This window comes from Orcinus orca, chromosome 1 (assembly GCF_937001465.1).
Source record: "Orcinus orca chromosome 1, mOrcOrc1.1, whole genome shotgun sequence".
Lineage (NCBI taxonomy): Eukaryota > Metazoa > Chordata > Mammalia > Artiodactyla > Delphinidae > Orcinus > Orcinus orca.
The window spans coordinates 130,752,669-130,773,694 of record NC_064559.1 but is presented as its reverse complement, the minus strand read 5'-3'; the positions used below and the strand labels follow the sequence as shown (position 1 = coordinate 130,773,694).

The 21,026-nt window shown below is 38.1% G+C and overlaps 1 protein-coding gene across 17 annotated transcripts in view; it reads left to right on the top strand.

Annotated features, from left to right (window-relative positions):
- Positions 1-21,026, top strand: part of CCDC18 (coiled-coil domain containing 18) — a 130,451-nt gene that overhangs the window by 82,160 nt on the left and 27,265 nt on the right. For 16 of the 17 annotated variants that reach the window (XM_049714062.1, XM_049714067.1, XM_049714082.1 and 13 more), the window contains 5 exons: positions 2,326-2,425; positions 6,646-6,762; positions 7,985-8,128; positions 17,555-17,758; positions 20,877-21,014. In XM_049714062.1, the coding sequence (XP_049570019.1) occupies positions 2,326-2,425; positions 6,646-6,762; positions 7,985-8,128; positions 17,555-17,758; positions 20,877-21,014 (703 nt within the window). The remainder of the gene's footprint in view (positions 1-2,325; positions 2,426-6,645; positions 6,763-7,984; positions 8,129-17,554; positions 17,759-20,876; positions 21,015-21,026) is intronic. The other variant, XM_049714106.1, reaches the window with a different exon arrangement.

Below are 21,026 nucleotides of genomic sequence, written 5' to 3'. Positions count from 1 at the left end.
TCAATTATAGTGAACTCACAGCTATTATATATAAAAGACTTGCAGGGGCTTCCCTGGTGGCGCAGTGGTTGGGAGTCTGCCTGCCAATGCAGGGGACGTGGGTTCGTGCCCCGGTCCGGGAGGATCCCACATGTGGAGCGGCTGGGCTGCTGGGCCTGCGCGTCCGGAGCCTGTGCTCCGCGATTGGAGAGGCCACAACTGTGAGAGGCCCGCATAATGCAAAAAAAAAAAAAAAAAAAAAAAAGACTAGCAAACACTCCTTTGATCTATAGATGAAAAAGTATAGATATATTTTAAAAATTCTTATACTGATTCAATCTTATTCCCTGGTAGTGCTTTTAACATTTAGCTTAAATTGTCTCCAATAGTAGAATCTGAGAAAGCCAGAGATAAACCCACGCATATATGTCACCTTATCTTTGATAAAGGAGGCAAGAATATACAGTGGAGAAAAGACAGCCTCTTCAATAACTGGTGCTGGGAAAACTGGACAGCTACATGTAAAAGTATGAAATTAGAACACTCTCTAACACCATACACAAAAATAAACTCAAAATGGATTAAAGACCTAAATGGTAAGGCCAGACACTATCAAACTCTTAGAGGAAAACATAGGCAGAACACTCTATGACATAAATCACAGCAAGATCCTTTTTGACCCACCTCCTAGAGAAATGGAAATAAAAACAAAAATAGATAGGACCTAATGAAACTTAAAAGCTTTTGCACAGCAAAGGAAACCATAAACAAGACAAAAAGACAACGTTCAGAATGGGAGAAAATACTTGCAAATGAAGCAACTGACAAAGGATTAATCTCCAAAATTTACAAGCAGCTCATGCAGCTCAATATCAAAAAAACAACCCAATCCAAAAATGGGCAGAAGACCTAAATAGACATTTCTCCAAAGAAGATATACAGATTGCCAGCAAACACATGAAAGAATGCTCAACATCATTTATCATTAGAGAAATGCAAATCAAAATTACAATGAGATATCATCTCACATGGGTTCAGAATGGCCATCATCAAAAAATCTGTAAACAATAAATGCTGGAGAGGGGGTGGAAAAAAGGGAACCCTCTTGCACTGTTGGTGGGAATGTAAATTGATACAGCCACTATGGAGAAGAGTATGGAGGTTCCTTAAAAAACTGCAAATAGAACTACCATATGACCCAGCAATCCCACTACTGGGCATATACCCTGAGAAAACCATCATTCAAAAAGAGTCATGTACCAAAATGTTCATTGCAGCTCTATTTACAATAGCCAGGACATGGAAGCAACCTAAGTGTCCATCAACACATGAATGGATAAAGAAGATGTGGCACATATATACAATGGAATATTACTCAGCCATAAAAAGAAACAAAATTGAGTTATTTGTAGTGAGGTGAATGGACCTGGAGTCTGTCATGCAGAGTGAAGTAAGTCAGAAAGAGAAAAACAAATACCGTATGCTAACACATATATATAGAATCTAAGGGAAAAAAAAAGGTCATGAAGAACCTAGGGGCAAGACGGGAATAAAGACAGACCTACTACAGAATGGACTTGAGGATATGGGGAGGGGGAAGGGTAAGCTGTGACAAAGTGAGAGAGTGGCATGGACATATATACACTACCAAATGTAAAATAGATAGCTAGTGGGAAGTAGCCGCATAGCACAGGGATATCAGCTCTGTGGTTTGTGACCACCTAGATGGGTGGGATAGGGAGGGTGGGAGGGAGGGAGACGCAAGAGTGAAGAGATATGGGAACATATGTATATGTATAACTGAGTCACTTTGTTATAAAGCAGAAGCTAACACACCATTGTAAAGCAATTATACTCCAATAAAGATGTTTTAAAAAAATTCCCATAAGAAATACAGTGGTCGTTTACTGAACTTTGGATATCAGGGACATCAATCATGAGATAAATGCCTCGTTCAGTTATAGTGAACTCACAGCTATTATATATAAAAGACTTTCAAACACTCCTTTGATCTATAGATGAAAAAATATAGATATATTTTTTAAATTCTTATACTGATTCAATCTTATTCCCTGGTAGTGCTTTTAACATTTAGCTTAAATTGTCTCCAATAGTAGAATCTGAGTTAACTTTTGCCTTTTTAGAACACTCTGTTAAAGTAGTTGCATTGATATCAGTCATTTTCTTTATACATTATTCCTTTAATGTGAGCTCTCAATCTGAAATAGTTGAATATATCCTGTCACTTTTAACTTACAGGAAAGGTAACCCACTTGATTTAATTTTTTTGAAACTATAATATTCCTATTTATTTGCTTAGATCTTTTTCACTTTGTTAAATTGCAGGGAATGCAAGATGGAGATTGAAGACAAAAAGCAAGAACTCCTTGAAATGGATCAGGCACTTAAGGAGAGAAATTGGGAGCTAAAGCAAAGAGCAGCTCAAGTTGGTTTTCTTAACTATATATATATATATTTTTAACTATATTTTAATGAAATTTTCTGTTAAAATACAATCGCACAAGGTTTCAGAGGTCCCCTCTTTTTGGCAAAATAGACATTTTTATAGCTTTTTTAAAAAAATTCATTTATTTTGGTGTGTTAGGTCTTTGTTGCTATGAGCGGGCTTTCTCTACTCTTCATTGCTGTGTGTGCGCTTCTCATTGAGGTGGCTTCTCGTTGCAGAGCACGGGCTCTAGGCATGTGGGCTTCAGTTGTGGTGCATGGGCTCAGTAGTTGTGGCTCGCGGGCTCTAGAGCACAGGCTCAGTAGTTGTGGCTCGTGGGCTTAGTTGCTGCGCAGCATGTGGGATCTTCCTGGACCAGGGCTCGAACCCGTGTCCCCTGCATTGGCAGGCAGATTCTTAACCACTGTGCCACCAGGGAAGTCCCTTTATAGGTATTTCTTTTTTATGTGCATATAAATATTTTTAAAATTAGAAATATGTCGTCTCTCTTTATCTTGCTATTTTTATAGCAGGTGGATTTTCGGGAATGAAGTTTAGCTTAGTATCTGAACCTTTTGATCTCTTTTAATACTGTATATCAGAAGAAAATGGGATTAAAGGAGTTACTTGCTCAGCTAGTATTTATTAGAGGAACAAAAATATTCAGAAGGCATTATTTAGCAACATCTTTTTTAAAAGACTTTATTTTTTAGAGCAGTTTTAGGTTCACAGCAAAATTGAGCAGCAGGTAGAGAGATTTCCTGTAAACGCCCCACCCCCACAGATGCGCAGCCTTACCCATTATCAACATTCCCTGCCAGAATGGTACATTTGTTAAAGCTGATGAACCTATTGATACATTGACACTTCATAATCACCCAAAGTCCATAGTTTACATTACAGTTTACTTTTGTGTTATACATTCTAGGAGTTTGGACAGCTATCCATCATTATGGTATCATTCAGAATATTTTCACTGCCCTAAAAATCCTCTGTGCCCCACCTATTCATCCCTCTCCCTCTTATCCCAACCCTGGCAACCACTGATTTTTTGCTGTCTTTGTAGTTTTGCCTTTTCCAGAATGTCATACAGTTGGAATCATATTGTATTGTAGCCTTTTCAGATTGGCTTCTTTCACTTAGTAATATGCATTTAAGTTTCCTCCGTGTCTTTTCAAAGCTTATTTCTTTTTAGCATGGAATAGTATTCCATTGCCTGGATATATTATGGTTTATTTATCCATTCACCTGTTGAAGGATATCTTGTATTGCCTTTGCTCCTTTGTCAAAGATCAGTCGACTATATCTACATGGGTTTGTTTCTGGTCTCTTCTGTTCCATTGATTTATTCACCTATTCTTTCATCAGTACCACACTGTCTTGATTACTGTACCTTTTTAGTAAGTCTTGAAGTTGAGTAATGTCAGTTTTCCAACTTTGTTCTCTTTCAAAATTGTGTTGGCTCTTCTGGGTTTTTTGCCTCTCCCTATAAACTTTAGAAGCAGTTTGTTGATATCCACCAAATAACTTGCTGGGATTTTGATTGGCATTGCCTTGAATCTATACATCAAGTTGGGAAGAACTGACATCTTGACAATATTAAGTCTTCCTATCCATGAACGTGAACTCTCTCTGCATTTATATAATTCTTTGATTTCTTTCATTGGAGTTTTATAGTTTTCCATATATAGATCTTGAATATGTTTAGATTTATAACTGTTTCATTTTGGAGAATGCTAGTATAAATGATAATTTTGTTTTTAACTTCAAATTTCTCTTATTCATTGCTGGTACATGGGAAAGCAATTGATTTTTGTGTATTAACCTTGTATCCTGCAACCTGCTATAATCACTTATTAGTTCCAGGAATTTTTTTGTCAAATCCTTTGGATTTTCTACCTAAATCATCATGTCATCTGCAAACAAAGACAGTTTTATGTCTTCGTTCCCAACCTGTATACCTTTTATTTCCTTTTCTTGTCTTACTGCATTAGCTAGGATATCCTGTACAATGTTGAAAAGAAGTGGTACGATGGAATATCTTTGCCTTGTATCTGATCTTAATGGGAAAACTTTGAGTTTCTCACTGTTAAGTGTGATGTTAGCTGTTAGTTTTTTTTAGATATTCTTTATCAAGTTGAGGTAGTTACTCTCTATTCCTAGTTTACCAAGAGTTTTTATCATGAATAGATGTTGGATTTTGTCAAATGTTTTTTTCTGCATCTATTAATATGATCATGTGATTTTCTTCTTTAGCCTATTGATGTGATCAGTTACATTAATTAATTTTCAAATGTTGAAAAAGCCTTTCATACCTAGAAAAAATCCCGCTTGTTGTGGTGTATAGTTCTTTTTATACATCGTTGGGCATGATTCAATAATATTTTATTGAGAATTTTTATATCTATGTCCATGAAAGATACTGGTCTGTAATTTTCTTTCTTTATAATGTCTCTGTCTGGTTTTGGTATCAGGGTAATGCTGGCCTCAGAGAATGAGTTAGTATTTCCTCTGCTTCTATCTACTAAGTGAGAGTGTAGAGAATTAGTATAATTTCTTCCTTAAATGTCTGGTAGAATTCAGCAATGAATCCATCTGAGTCTGGTGCTTTCTGTTTTGGAAAGTTATTAATCATTGATTGAATTTCTTTAATAGATATAGGCTTATTCAGATTGTCTCTTCTTGTGTGAGTTTTGGCAGATTGTGCCTTTCGAGTAACTCGTCTATTTCATCTAGTTTTATTAAATTCATGGGCAGAGAGTTGTTTTTAATATTTCTCTATTATCCTTTTAATGTCCTTGAGATTTGTAGTAATATCTCCTCTTTCATTTCTCATATTAGCAATTTATATCCTCTCTTTTTTTTTTTAAGTTAGTCTGGCTGGAGACTTATTTATATTATTGATCTTTTCAAAGAACCAGCTTTTTGCTTTGTTGATTTTCTCTATTGATTTCCCAATTTTAATTTCATTGAGTTCTGCTCTAATTTTTATTATTTTTTTCTTCTGCTTAGTTTGGATTTAATTTGCTCTTCTTTTTCTAGTTACCCAAGGTGGAAGCTTAGATGACTGATTTTAGGCCTTCTTTTTTTTTTTTTTCTTTTGCGGTATGCGGGCCTCTCACTGTTGTGGCCTCTCCCGTTGAGGAGCACAGGCTCCAGACACGCAGGCTCAGCAGCCATGGCTCACGGGCCCAGCCGCTCCGTGGCATGTGGGATCTTCCCGGACCTGTGTCCCCTGCATCGGCAGGCGGACTCTCAACCACTGCACCACCAGGGAAGCCCCTTTCTTCTTTTCTAATATATGCATTCAATGCTTTAGATGTTCCTCCAAGCAGTGCTTTTGCTGCATCCCACAATTTTCATGTTGCATTGTTATTAAGCAGCTTTTTTTTTCTTAAATTTTATTGATTTTGGGGGGCTGCATTTGGTCTTTATTGCTGTGCATGGGCTTTCTCTAGTTGCGGTGAGCGGGAGCTACTCTTGGTTGCAGTGTGCGGGCTTCTTATTGCGGTTGCTTCTCTTTGTTGTGGAGCACGGGCTCTAGGTGCGCGGGCTTCAGTAGTTGCAGCATGTGGATTCAGTAGTTTTGGCACACGGGCTCTAGAGTGCAGGCTCAGTAGTTGTGGTGGACAGGCTTAGTTGCTCCGCGGCATGTGGGATCTTCCTGGACCAGGGATAGAACCCATGTCGCCTGTATTGGCAGGCGGATTCTTAACCACTGCACCACCAGGGAAGCCCTAGCAGCTTTTATCAAGCATAAAATGAAGTTTGAATCATTTTGTCACTTATGTGAACATAATCATATATCAGGCTCAAGATCCAGTATTATTAAGCAATGATTATTTGTCTCATTCTTTTTTTTTTTTTTTTTTTTTTTTTTTGCGGTACGCGGGCCTCTCACTGTCGTGCCTTCTCTCGTTGCGGAGCACAGGCTCTGGACGTGCAGGCTCAGCAGCCATGGCCCATGGGCCCAGCCGCTCCGCGGCATGTGGGATCCTCCCAGAACGGGACACAAACCCATGTCCCCTGCATTGGCAGGCGGACTGTCAACCACTGCACCATCAGGGAAGCCCCTATCTCATTCTTTTTAATAATTTATTGGAGATGCATTTATTCTTTAGTTATACCCACTATAAACAATTCTAAATCACATTGCAAGCACACAGTTTTCCATGTTAGAATAAAATTGAGTGACAGCTTAATGTTGCTTTTGTACTTAGGTTACACATTTGGATATGACTATTCGTGAGTACAGGGGAGAAATGGAACAGAAAATAATTAAATTAGAGGGTACTCTGGAGAAATCAGAATTGGAACTTAAAGAAAGCAACAAACAGGTAAATTATTAAAAATTACGTCTTAAATTGTTTAAAAAAAATAACTCCTTAACTGTAAGCATCTGTTATTCACATAATACAGCTTTTTAATAGAATACAAACAATAAAAATACTGCATTATTTTACATTATTATTTATTTATTAATTTATTGTTTTTTCACTGTGCTGTGTAGCTTGTGGGATCTTAGTTCCCCAACCAGGGATTGAACCTGGACCCTTGGTAGTGACAGCATGGAGTCCTAACCACAGGACTGCCAGGGAATTCCCAATACTGCATAATTTTAATTATCTTGTACATCCTATGTTATATTCATTTTCTTCTCAATTTTTTCCCCAGCTTTATTGAGGTATAATTGACAAAAAATGGCATATATTTAAGATGTACAACATGATGTTTTAATATACACATACATTATGACATAATTACAGTAATCAAACTAATTAACATATCTACAACCTCATATAGTTACTTTTTTTTATGAGAATACTTATCAAGTATACAACATAGTATTACTAATTACAGTCATTCACTGTGCCATACATTGTATCTCCAGAATTTATTCATCCTGCCTAACTGAAACTTTGTACCCTTCCACCACATTTTTCCTTTTCTCTGACTCCCCGGCTTCTGGTGCTTACCCTTTTAATGTTATTTTAAATGTATTTTTTTTGTATGTCAACGTGTTCACATATTTATTATAATGTGTGCATATCTGAATATGTATAAAATATCTCTGGAAGGATTTGCAAGTAATTCTATTAACTGTGGTTGCCTCTAAGGAAGGAACATAGTAAAGAAGGGGAGTTTGTTTTCACTAATTGTATTTTTTACCTCATGCAGATAATTACCTGTAAAATTATTTTTAAGGCCACGTAATGTGTGTTGTTTTAACGTACCTTTATTTTCCTTTCTTATACAAATGTGGTTGAGACTGTCATCTCTTTTAGTATATTTCAGGTATACATATAAGCATTTTATTAGGCACAAGAATTCTGATACTTATGTCAAAGTTATGGTTGTTTTAAGAAAAACATATTTTTGAATCTTTGTTCTAATAAACTCACTCTCTTCTAAAAGAAAAAAGAAAAAAAAAAGAAAAACATTTTTAAATTTTTGCTATTTTAGATATACATGTTTAAAACCTGACTTACTTGGATTGCATTTATGACTGAAGAATTATTTTTCTTTAGTTACATTAACATTGCTCTGTTTAAAATTCAGATAGAAGGTTTGAATGAAAAATTGCAAAATGCCAAAGAACAACTTCGAGAAAAAGAGTTTATAACACTACAAAATGAACAGGAGATAAGTCAACTGAAAAAAGAAACTGAACGGACACAAGAAAAGATGAAAGAAATGGAAATTGTAAGCAAATTATTTTCCTCCTAAGGAACAAGATTGATATAAATCGTTATGTTTTGTTTTTGTTTTTTTTTGTTTTTTTAGTGTTAAATATGCTTTACATTTATCTTTTATAAATTTATTTATTTATTTTTTGGCTGTGTTGGGTCTTCGTTGTGGTGCGCGGGCTTCTCATTGCGGTGGCTTCTCTTTGTTGCAGAGCACAGGCTCTAGGCACACGGGCTGCAGTAGTTGTGACAAGCGGGCTCAGTAGTCGTGGCTCATGGGCTCTAGAGCGCAGGCTCAGTAGTTGTGGTTTGCAGGCTCTAGAGCACAGGCTCAGTAGTTGTGGTGCATAGGCTTAGTTGCTCCATGGCATGTGGGATCTTCCCGGACCAGGGATCGAACCTGTGTCCCCTGCATTAGCAGGCGGATTCTTAACCACTGCGCCACCAGGGAAGTCCTTATGCTTCTTTTTTTTTTTTTCTGCCTCTTTATTAGAGTATAATTGCTTTACAATGGTGTGTTAGTTTCTGCTTTATAACAAAGTGAATCAGTTATACATATACATATGCTCCCATATCTCTTCCCTCTTGCATCTCCCTCCCTATGCCACCCCTCCAGGCGGTCACAAAGCACCGAGCTGATCTCCCTGTGCTATGCAGATGCTTCCCACTAGCTATCTACCTTACGTTTGGTAGTGTATATATGTCCATGCCTCTCTCTCGCTTTGTCACAGCTTACCCTTCCCCCTCCCCATATCCTCAAGTCCATTCTGTAGTAGGTCTGTCTTTATTCCCGTCTTGCCCCTAGGTTCTTCATGACCTTTTTTTTTCCCTTAGATTCTATATATATGTGTTAGCATACGGTATTTGTTTTTCTCTTTCTGACTTACTTCACTCTGCATGACAGACTCCAGGTCCATTCACCTCACTACAAATAACTCAATTTCGTTTCTTTTTATGGCTGAGTAATATTCCATTGTATATATGTGCCACATCTTCTTTATCCATTCATCTGATGATGGACACTTAGATTGTTTCCATCTCCTGGCTATTGTAAATAGAGCTGCAATGAACATTGTGGTACATGACTCTTTTTGAATGATGGTTTTCTCAGGGTATATGCCCAGTAGTGGGATTGCTGGGTCATATAGTAGTTCTATTTGCAGTTTTTTAAGGAACCTCCATACTGTTCTCCATAGTGGCTGTACCAATTCACATTCCCACCAGCAGTGCAAGAGTGTTCCCTTTTCTCCACACCCTCTCCAGCATTTATTGTTTGTAGATTTTTTGATGATGGCCATTCTGACTGGTGTGAGATGATATCTCATTGTAGTTTTGATTTGCATTTCTCTAATGATTAATGATGTTGAGCATTCTTTCATGTGTTTGTTGGCAGTCTGTATATCTTCTTTGGAGAAATGTCTATTTAGGTCTTCTGCCCATTTTTGGATTGGGTTGTTTGTTTTTTTGTTATTGAGCTGCTTATAAATTTTGGAGATTAATCCTTTGTCAGTTGCTTCATTTGCAAATATTTTCTCCATTCTGAGCGTTGTCTTTTTGTCTTGTTTATGGTTTCCTTTGCTGTGCAAAAGCTTTGAAGTTTCATTGGTCCCATTTGTTCATTTTTGTTTTTATTTCCATTTCTCTAGGAGGTGGGTCAAAAAGGATCTTGCTGTGATTTATGTCATAGAGTGTTCTGCCTATGTTTTCCTCTAAGAGTTTGATAGTTTCTGGCCTTACATTTAGGTCTTTAATCCATTTGGAGCTTATTTTTGTGTATGGTGTTAGGGAGTGTTCTAATCTCATACTTTTACATGTACCTGTCCAGTTTTCCCAGCACCAGTTATTGAAGAGGCTGTCCTTTCTCCACTGTACATTCCTGCCTCCTTTATCAAAGATAAGGTGACCATATGTGCATGGGTTTATCTCTGGGCTTTCTGTCCTGTTCCATTGATCTATCTTTCTGTTTTTGTGCCAGTACCATACTGTCTTCATTACTGTAGCTTTGTAGTATAGTCTGAAGTTAGGGAGCCTAATTCTTGCAGCTCCGTTTTTTGTTCTCAAGATTGCTTTGGCTATTCAGGGTCTTTTGTGTTTCCATACAAATTGTGAAATTTTTTGTTCTAGTTCTGTGAAAAATGCCAGTGGTAGTTTGATAGGGATTGCATTGAATCTGTAGATTGCTTTGGGTAGTAGAGTCATTTTCACAACGTTGATTCTTCCAATCCAAGAACATGGTATATCTCTTCATCTATTTGTATCATCTTTAATTTCTTTCATCAGCGTCTTATAATTCTCTGAATACAGGTCTTTTGTCTCCTTAGGTAGGTTTATTCCTAGATATTTTATTCTTTTTGTTGCAATGGTAAATGGGAGTGTTTTCTTGATTTCACTTTCATATTTTTCATCATTAGTGTATAGAAATGCCAGAGATTTCTGTGCATTTTGTATCCTGCTACTTTACCAAATTCATTGATTAGCTCTAGTAGTTTTCTGGTAGCATCTTTAGGATTCTCTATGTATAGTATCATGTCATCTGCAAACAGTGACCGCTTTACCTCTTCTTTTCCGATTTGGATTCCTTTTATTTCCTTTTCTTCTCTGATTGCTGTGGCTAAAACTTCCAAAACTATGTTGAATAAGAATGGTGAGAGTGGGCAACCTTGTCTTGTTCCTGATCTTAGTGGAAATGCTTTCAGTTTTTCACCATTGAGGACAATGTTGGCTGTGGGTTTGTCATATATGGCCTTTATTATGTTGAGGAAAGTTCCCTCTATGCCTACTTTCTGCAGGGTTTTTATCATAAATGGGTGTTGAATTTTGTCGAAAGCTTCCTCTGCATCTATTGAGATGATCATATGGTTTTTCTCCTTCAATTTGTTAATATGGTGTATCACATTGATTGATTTGCATATATTGAAGAATCCTTGCATTCCTGGAATAAACCCACTCGATCATGGTGTATGATCCTTTTAATGTGCTATTGGATTCTGTTTGCTAGTATTTTGTTGAGGATTTTTGATCTATGTTCATCAGTGATATTGGCCTGTAGTTTTCTTTCTTTGTGACATCCTTGTCTGGTTTTGGTATCAAGGTGATGGTGGCCTCATAGAATGAGTTTGGGAGTGTTCCTCCCTCTGCTATATTTTGGAAGAGTTTGAAAAGGATAGGTGTTAGCTCTTCTCTAAATGTTTGATAGAATTTGCCTGTGAAGCCATCTGGTCCTGGGCTTTTGTTTGTTGGAATATTTTTAATCACATTTTCAATTTCAGTGCTTGTGATTGGTCTGTTCATATTTTCTATTTCTTCCTGATTCAGTCTTGGCAGGTTGTGCCTTTCTAAGAATTTGTCTATTTCTTCCAGGTTGTCCATTTTATTGGCATAGAGTTGCTTGTAGTAATCTCTCATGATCTTTTGTATTTCTGCAGTGTCAGTTGTTACTTCTCCTTTTTCATTTCTAATTCTATTGATTTGAGTCTTCTCCCTTTTTTTCTTGATGAGTCTGGCTAATGGTTTATCAATTTTGTTTATCTTCTCAAAGAACCAGCTTTTAGTTTTATTGATCTTTGCTATCGTTTCCTTCATTTCTTTTTCATTTATTTCTGATCTCATTTTTATGATTTCTTTCCTTCTGCTAACTTCAGGGTTTTTTTGTTCTTCTTTCTCTAATTGCTTTAGGTGCAAGGTTAGGTTGTTTATTTGAGATGTTTCCTGTTTCTTAAGGTAGGATTGTATTGCTATAAACTTCCCTCTTAGAACTGCTTTTGCTGCATCCCATAGGTTGTGGGTCGTCGTGTTTCCATTGTCATTGGTTTCTAGGTATTTTTTTATTTCCTCTTTGATTTCTTCACTGATCACTTCGTTATTAAGTAGTGTATTGTTTAGCCTCCATCTGTTTGTATTTTTTACAGATCTTTTCCTGTAATTGATATCTAGTCTCATAGCGTTGTGGTCGGAAAAGATACTTGATACAATTTCAAATTTATTAACTTTACCAAGGCTTGATTTGTGACCCAAGATATGATCTATCCTGGAGAATGTTCCATGAGCACCTCAGAAAAATGTGTATTCTGTTGTTTTTGGATGGAATGTCCTATAAATATCAATTAAGTCCATCTTGTTTAATGTATCATTTAAAGCTTGTGTTTCCTTATTTATTTTCATTTTGGATGATCTGTCCATTGGTGAAAGTGGGGTATTAAAGTCCCTTACTATGAATGTGTTACGGTCGATTTCCCCTTTTATGTTTGTCAGTATTTGCCTTATGTATTGAGGTGCTCCTATGTTGCGTGCATAAATATTTACAATTGTTATATCTTCTTCTTGGATTGATCCCTTGATCATTATGTGGTGTCCTTCTTTGTCTCTTCTAATAGTCTTTATTTTAAAGTCTATTTTGTCTGATATGAGAATTGCTACTCCAGGTTTCTTTTGGTTTCCATTTGCATGGAATATCTTTTTCCATCACCTTACTTTGAGTCTGTATGTGTCTCTAGGTCTGAAGTGGGTCTTTTGTAGACAGCATGTATATGGGTCTTGTTTTTGTATCCATTCAGCCAATCTGTGTCTTTTGGTGGGAGCATTTAGTCCATTTACATTTAAGGTAATTATCGATATGTATGTTCCTATTCCCATTTTCTCAATTGTTTTGGGTTCGTTATTGTAGGTCTTTTCCTTCTCTTGTGTTTCTTGCCTAGAGAAGTTCCTTTAGCATTTGTTGTAAAGCTGGTTTGGTGGTGCTGAACTCTCTCAGCTTTTGCTTGTCTGTAAAGGTTTTAATTTCTCCATCAAATCTGAATGAGATCCTTGCTGGGTAGAGTAATCTTGGTTGCAGATTTTTTTCCTTCATCACTTTAAATGTGTCCTGCCAGTCCCTTCTGGCTTGCAGCGTTTCTGCTGAAAGATCAGCTGTTAACCTTATGGGGATTCCTTTATGTGTTATTTGTTGTTTTTCCCTTGTTGCTTTTAATATGTTTTCTTTGTATTTAATTTTTGACAGTTTGATTAATATGTGTCTTGGCATATTTCTCCTTGGATTTATCCTGTATGGGACTCTCTGTGCTTCCTGGACTTGATTAACTATTTCCTTTCCCATATTAGGGAACTTTTCATCTATAATATCTTCAAATATTTTGTCAGTCCCTTTCTTTTTCTCTTCTTCTTCTGGGACCCCTATAATTCGAATGTTGGTGTGTTTAATGTTGTCCCAGAGGTCTCTGAGACTGTCCTCAGTTCTTTTCATTCTTTTTTCTTTATTCTGCTCTGCAGTAGTTATTTCCACTATTTGATCTTCCAGGTCACTTATCTGTTCTTCTGCCTCAGTTATTCTGCTATTGATCCCATCTAGAGTATTTTTCATTTCATTTATTGTGTTGTTCATCATTGTTTGTTTCATCTTTAGTTCTTCAAGGTCCTTGTTAAATGTTTCTTGCATTTTGTCTCTTCTATTTCCAAGATTTTGGATCATCTTTACTATCATTATTCTGAATTCTTTTTCAGGTAGACTGCCTATTTCCTCTTCATTTGTTAGGTCTGGTGGGTTTTTATCTTGCTCCTTCATCTGCTGTGTGTTTTTCTGTCTTCTCATTTTGCTTATCTTACTGAGTTTGGAGTCTCCTTTTTGCAGGCTGCTGGTTCGTAGTTCCCTTTGTTTTTGGTGTCTGTCCCCAATGGCTAAGGTTGGTTCAATGGGTTGTGTAGGCTTCCTGGTGGAGGGGACTAGTGCCTATGTTCTGGTGGATGAGGCTGGATCTTGTCTTTCTGGTGGGCAGGTCCACGTCTGGTGGTGTGTTTTGGGGTGTCTGTGGACTTCTTATGATTTTAGGCAGCCTCTCTGCTAATGGGTGGGGTTGTGTTCTTGTCTTGCTAGTTGTTTGGTATAGGGTGTCCAGCACTGTAACTTGCTGGTTGTTGAGTGAAGCTGGGTGCTGGTGTTGAGATGGAGATCATTGGGAGATTTTCGCCATTTGATATTATGTGGAGCTGGGAGGTCTCTTGTGGACCAGTGTCCTAAAGTTGACTCTCCCACCTCAGAGGCACAGCACTGACTCCTGGCTGCAGCACCAAGAGCCTTTCATCCACATGGCTCAGAATAAAAGGGAGAAAAAGTAGAAAGAAAGAATTAGTAGAAGTAGAAAGAAAGAAGGAAAGAAAGAAAGAAAGGAGGGAGGGAGGAAGGAAGGAAGGAGGGAAGGAAGAAGAAAAAGAAAGAAGATAAAGTAAAATAAAATAAAGTAAGATAAAATATAATAAAGTTATTAAAATAAAAAATAATTATTAAAAAAAAAACGGATGGATAGAACCCTAGGACAAATGGTGGAAGCAAAGCTCTACAGACAGAATCTCACACAGAAGTATACACATACACACTCACAAAAAGAGGAAAAGGGGAAAAAATCATAAATCTTGCTCTCAAAGTCCATCTCCTCAATTTGGGATGATTCATTGTCTAAAGGAGGGAGGGAAGGAAAGAAAGAAAGAAGATAACATAAAATTAAATACAGTTATTAAAATAAAAAATAATTATTAAGAAAAAAATTAAAAAGAAAAAAAAAACAGACGGATAGAACCCTAGGACAAATGGTGGAAGCAAAGCTATACAGACAAAATGTCACACAGAAGCATACACATACACATTCACAAAAAGAGGAAAGGGGGAAAAATCATAAATCTTGCTCTCAAAGTCCACCTCCTCAAAATGGGATGATTTGTTTTCTATTCATGTATTCACAGATGCAGGGTACATCAAGTTGATTGTGGAGCTTTAATCCACTGCTTCTGAGGCTGCTGGGAGAGATTTCCCTTTCTCTTCTTTGTTCTCACAGCTCCCAGGGGCTCAGTTTTGGATTTGCCCCCCCCCCCCGCTGCATGTAGGTCACAAGAGTGCGTCTGTTCTTCGCTCAGACAGGACAGGGTTAAAGGAGCCGCTGAGTCGGGGGCTCTGGCTCACTCAGGCCAGAGGGAGGGAGGGGCACGGAGTGTGGGGCAGGCCTGCGGTGGCAGAGGCCGGCGTGGTGTTGCACCAGCCTGAGGCGTGCCGTGCGTTCTCCCGGGGAAGTTGTTTCTGGATCCCAGGACCCTGGCAGTGGCAGGCTGCACAGGCTCTTCGGAAGGGGGGTGTGGATAGTGACCTGTGCTCGCAGACAGCCTTCTTGGTGGCGGCAGCAGCAGCCTTAGCGTCTCATGCAGGTCTCTGGGGTCCGCGCTTTTAGCTGTGGCTCGAGCCCGTCTCTGGAGCTCCTTTTAGCAGCGCTCTTAATCCCCTCTCATCGCACACCAGGAAACAAAGACGGAAGAAAAAGTCTCTTGCCTCTTCGGTAGGTCCAGACTTTTCCCCGGACTCCCTCCCGGCTAGCCGTGGTGCACTAACCCCTTCAGGCTATGTTCAAGCCGCCAACCCCAGTCCTCTCCCTGCGCTCCGACCGAAACCCGAGCCACAGCTCGCAGCCCCGCCCTCCCCGGCGGGTGAGCAGACAAGCCTCTCGGGCTGGTGAGTGCCGGTCGGCACCGATCCTCTGTGCGGGAATCTCGCCGCTTTGCCCTCCGCACCCCTGTTGCTGCGCTCTCCTCCGCGGCTCCGAAGCTTTCCCCCTCCGCCACCGGCAGTCTCCACCTGCGTAGGGGCTTCCTAGTGTGTGGAAACCTTTCCTCCTTCACAGCTCCCTCCCCCTGGTGCAGGTCCCGTCCCTATTCTTTTGTCTCTGTTTTTTCTTTTGCCCTACCCAGGTACGTGGGGAGTTTCTTGCCTTTTGGGAGGGCCGAGGTCTTCTGCCAGCATTCAGTAGGTGTTCTGTAGGAGTTGTTCCACGTGTAGATGTATTTCTGGTGTATCTGTGGGGAGGAAGGTGATCTCCGCGTCTGACTCTTCCGCCATCTTCCCCTCATCTAAAATCTTTATATTTTAAACTGATTGGTTTTAGTATGTGATTGGTATTTAGTATGCACAGAAACTGTGCCATAAGTATTTTTAGGCTAATTATTTGTTCCAGATACCTACTATTTTCCTTGTCTTATTAATTACTTTATTCTGATGTTCTGATTATAGGTGAGGTTATCATCTTATTTGTCTTTATATTCCTTATAGGCATTTGCATATCTCTCACATAGTAAATCCATGATATATGCTCACTTGATCAATAAATATATGTATGTTTTAATTGAGAACCTACTATGTGATAGAACTGAAGATCAGATATTAATAGGATGCACTCCTTTGTCCTTGAGGGACTCTATCCAGAGAATGAATTAACAGATAGTTGTATTTTATTGAGGCCAGGTACATTGAGTTGCCAGATAAAGTTTGATGACTTCATATCATCAGTTTGCATGTGTGTTGACTACTGAACTCATTCCACCCACTTGCCTTTTTTTAAAAGTGAATTTGTTTCTAAGAGCTCTCATGGATGTAACTTTTTTTTGTTTTTAAATACTATACTCAACTTTAAAACTTAATATCAATATATAGCTCTTTATTGTGTTTGATTAATTGATTATCTGTCTCTTCCAGTTGAATATAAACTCCACAAGGGTAGCCACTTTGTCTCCTCTGTTCACTCCTTTATCCTCAACACCTAGAATAGTACATATCACATAGTAAGCATGAATAAATATTTGTTGGATTATATATCAATACATAAATTAAGCAGGGTCTCTGAGACCAAGTTTGGGCCCCAGTGAGAAAAAAGAAAGGTTACTGGCTCAATCATTTCATGTTCCTTAACAAGGGCTGGCTAAAAATATTTACATGAGATTTATACTGATATACAACACTGTTGGACCTTAGGCCCCCATTCTAGACATTAGGGTCCTAGTGATTTGTACTGGTTTCTTTCCTTCTTATCAGCCCTAAAGTCAAGCGTCATTATCTACCATCTAATCTACCTCACTGAGCCAATTTAGAACTAATTTACTTTTTACTGATTTCTTTTTCTCTAAGAAATAATACTTTACTAGGGATTTAACTGAGGAATGTAAAAGGTTTTCAGAAGGAGTAGTAGTCCCAATAACAAATTTCCCTTTTGCAGTGAATAAGATCATCCTTAACCAAGCTGTGTGGGTTAGTGGTAGGTTTTGATTATTCACGCCAGTATATTCTCCATCTTTGACATGGATAATGAAATATTAACGTCTTTCTTCTCTTTATATTATTATATATTCTGTGATGTTGCATCATAATGTTAAAGGATTATGCAGCTTGCATATTAAAGTCATGTAAAATATACCAGTGAGTCCCAGATTTATTACAGTACTTTTGTCATTTTTTTATCATTAAAAAAGAAAACATTTTCGAATGTTAGTTTCACAGTGGATGATATTCATTATATGTTAAATTATATAGAGGTTTAGTTGGGAGGGGTTAAGTCATTTATTAAAAGAGAAATCAGAGTAAGAATAGGTTATCTGTATCATTTTATTTTGAAACCTACAAATATCTTGTGCATTTCAGGTTATGAAAGAGCAGGAACAGTACATTGCAACTCAGTACAAGGAGGCCATAGATTTGGAGCAAGAATTGAGGCTATCTCGGGAGCATTTGCAGAACTCTCATACAGAATTGGTGGAGGCTCATCGTCAACAAGTGCAAGCACAGAGAGAAGTAGAAAGGCTGTCAAGTGACCTGGAGGAAATAAAGCAACTCTCTAAAGAGAAAGTAATCCCTATTCTAATTTTACCTTACTGAAAATACTAAAATTTTTAACCTTTACTTTTTCGACTATAGAATATAGTTCTTACAAAAGTTAATTGTGTTCCACAACAATGTGAATGTATTTAATAACACCAAATTTTACACTTAAAAATGATTAAGGTGGTAAATTTTATGTTATGTGTATTTTACCCAAATTTTTTAAAAAACTGTTATATTTAGCACAGCATTGTAGTGTAACTTGGAAGTCTCTCAGAACTGAGTATTAGTCAAACTAATTAGTTTTCAATAAAATGAGTTATAAAGCACTTTCAGACTTTCAAGTGAATTTGAGCTATCACTCAAACAAAAAAAATAAATCTAATAAATCTTTTTTAAAAGATTTATTCATTATTTATTTATTTAATATAATTTATTTTTGGCTGCATTGTGTCTTAGTTGCAGCACACGGGATCTTCATTGAGGCATGTGGGATCTTTCATTGCAGCACACAGGCTCTTCGTTGTGGCACGTGGGCTCCTCTCTAGTTGTGGCATGCAGGCTCCAGGGTGCGTGGGCTCGGTAGTTGTGGCGCTTGGGCTCCAGGGCGCATGGGTTCTGTAGCTTGCGGCACGCGGGCTCTAGTTGAGGCACGCGAGCTCAGTAATTGTGGCACACTGGCTTAGTTGCCCCGCAGCATGTGTGCTCTTAGTTCCCTGACCAGGAATCGAACCCGCGTCCCCTGCATTGTAAGGCGGATTCTTTACCACTGGACCACCAGGGAAGTCTCTAATAAATCTTTTTTAGTAAAAACTTTTTACATTTGTAGCCATTCATATATGAAAACTGACTATCTAAATTTATAACTGTTAGAAACCTGCAGTCCAGAACCCTTGGGGAGGAAAAGAGATTTTAAATAGCAAGAGCACTAATATAGATTGTATTTCCCTAGTATTAGATAGAAAGTTAACAACTTGGCTTAAAAATATTTAGATTGATATATGTGAGTTAATTACTTAGACTTCGAAAAAAATGTATTTATTGGTATTCTAGAAAAGTTCTTGTGATTTTTCTGCTTTCTATTATGGTTACTAATTCAGTATGGGAATTGACTGAAAATGTTTTTACATTTAGCCTTGGTTAACCTAATGACATTTTTATTCACATTTCTGGGTGGTTAGACTAATAAAAAATATACAGGGAATTTTTACTAGAATGTCAGGCACATGGGAGTCTACTAGGAAAAGGGAGGCTATCTTTTATCTCATTTCTGTCCTTATCAATAGTATCTAAATGTAGTATAATTGATTTTATCTGATAAACTAAGCTCAGTTAATCAAATAAGTAAGTGAAAGTGGGGAATTATTAAAAATGACATTTTAGGCCTTCCCTGGTGGCGCAGTGGTTAAGAATCTGCCTGCTGATGCAGGTGACATGGGTTCGAGCCCTGGTCCTGGAAGATCCCACATGCTGCAGAGCAACTAAGCACGTGCATCACAACTACTGAGCCTGCTCTCTAGAGCCTACAAGCCACAACTACTGAAGCCCATGTGCCACAACTACTGAAGCCCACGCACCTAGAGCCAGTGCTCCACAAGAAAAGCCACCACAATGAGAAACACTTGCACCACAACCAAGAGTAGCCCATGCTTGACGCAGCTAAAGACAGCCCGCACGCAAAAACGAAGACCCAGGGCTTCCCTGGTGGCACAGTGGTTGAGAGTCCACCTGCCGATGCAGGGGACATGGGTTCGTGCCCCGGTCCGGGAAGATCCCACATGCTGCAGAGCGGCTGGGCCCGTGAGCCATGGCCGCTGAGCCTGTGCATCTGGAGCCTGTGCTCCACAACGGGAGAGGCCACAACAGTGAGAGGCCCGCGTACCGCATAAAAAAAAAAAGAAAAAATGAAGACCCAATGCAGCCCCAACGCAGCAAAAGATAAATAAATAAATAAACATTAAAAAAAAAAATGACACTTTAGGGCTTCCCTGGTGGCACAGTGGTTAAGAATCCACCTGCCAACGCAGGGGACACAGGTTCAAGCCCTGGTCCAGGAATATCCCACGTGCTGCAGAGCAACTAGGCCCGTGCGCCACAACTCCTGAGCCCCCGTGCCTCACCTACTGAAGCCCGCGTGACTAGAGCCCGTGCTTCGCAACAAGAGAAGCCACCACAGTGAGAAGCCCGCTCACCACAACGAAGAGTAGCCCCCGCTCGCCGCAACTAGAGAAAGCCCGCGCAGCAACGAAGACCCAATGCAGCCAAAAATAATAAATAAACAAAATAAATACATTTATTTTTAAAAAATGACACTTTAAGTATTATATTTTAACCCAAAAATCTAAGTTTACATTCATGCGTTAATCTTTTAATGTGGGACCAAATCTTGGTTTTTGGTGTATGGTAGGGTCACTTGATTAAAATTCCACCTAGTCTTTCTTGCATAAACCATACTCATATTCCATCATCTATAGTTTCCAATTTTAGTTTCTTAAAATGGAAAAAGAATTGAAAGACATTTGTGAATCAGAGGATAGCATCTCATATTTTTTATGGGATTTCACACAATATTTTACAACTATCCTGACTGGTTCTAATTGGGTAGCAAATGTTTGTGACTCACTCATTGAATTGTCTCAAAGCATATAACTTAGTTTTCATATAAAAACATTCATTTTACATGCATATTTCATCAATGTTCATAATGTATAATAAAACTACATAATTGTAGTCACAAACACAACTAGCATAAATAGGTCTGGATAAATACACAACTGACTGTAGATAAGCAAACAGCACATCTGGTGAGCAAAAATGCATACCCATACCTAAGAGCAGACTATTATCTGCCAAAGTTCAGTGTTCTGTGGTTATTAGTTTATTTTACAAAACGCATTGGTTAGTGAACTTCTATTATATTATGATAACAAACAATATACTGATACTTTCCCATTAGTACTCTCTTAAAGATCTAGATTAAAATCTAGATTAATACATTTTTTAAAGTGTACATTTAATATGGTAACTGTGTATGAGTACATAGTATTATAAAAGATTAAGATACTTCTATAAATGTGGTGAGTTGTTTAGCTATAATAGCCAAATAAACAAGTAATGTAACCTTTACTTAATATGTCATTTTAAGGAAGCTCATGGAAAACATTTAGCTGAAGAGTTGGGGGCTTCTCAAGTACGTGAAGCTCAGTTAGAAGTAAGAATGCAAGCAGAAATCAAGAAATTGTCAGCAGAAGTAGAATCTGTCAAAGAAGCTTATCATCTAGAGGTAAATAAAAAT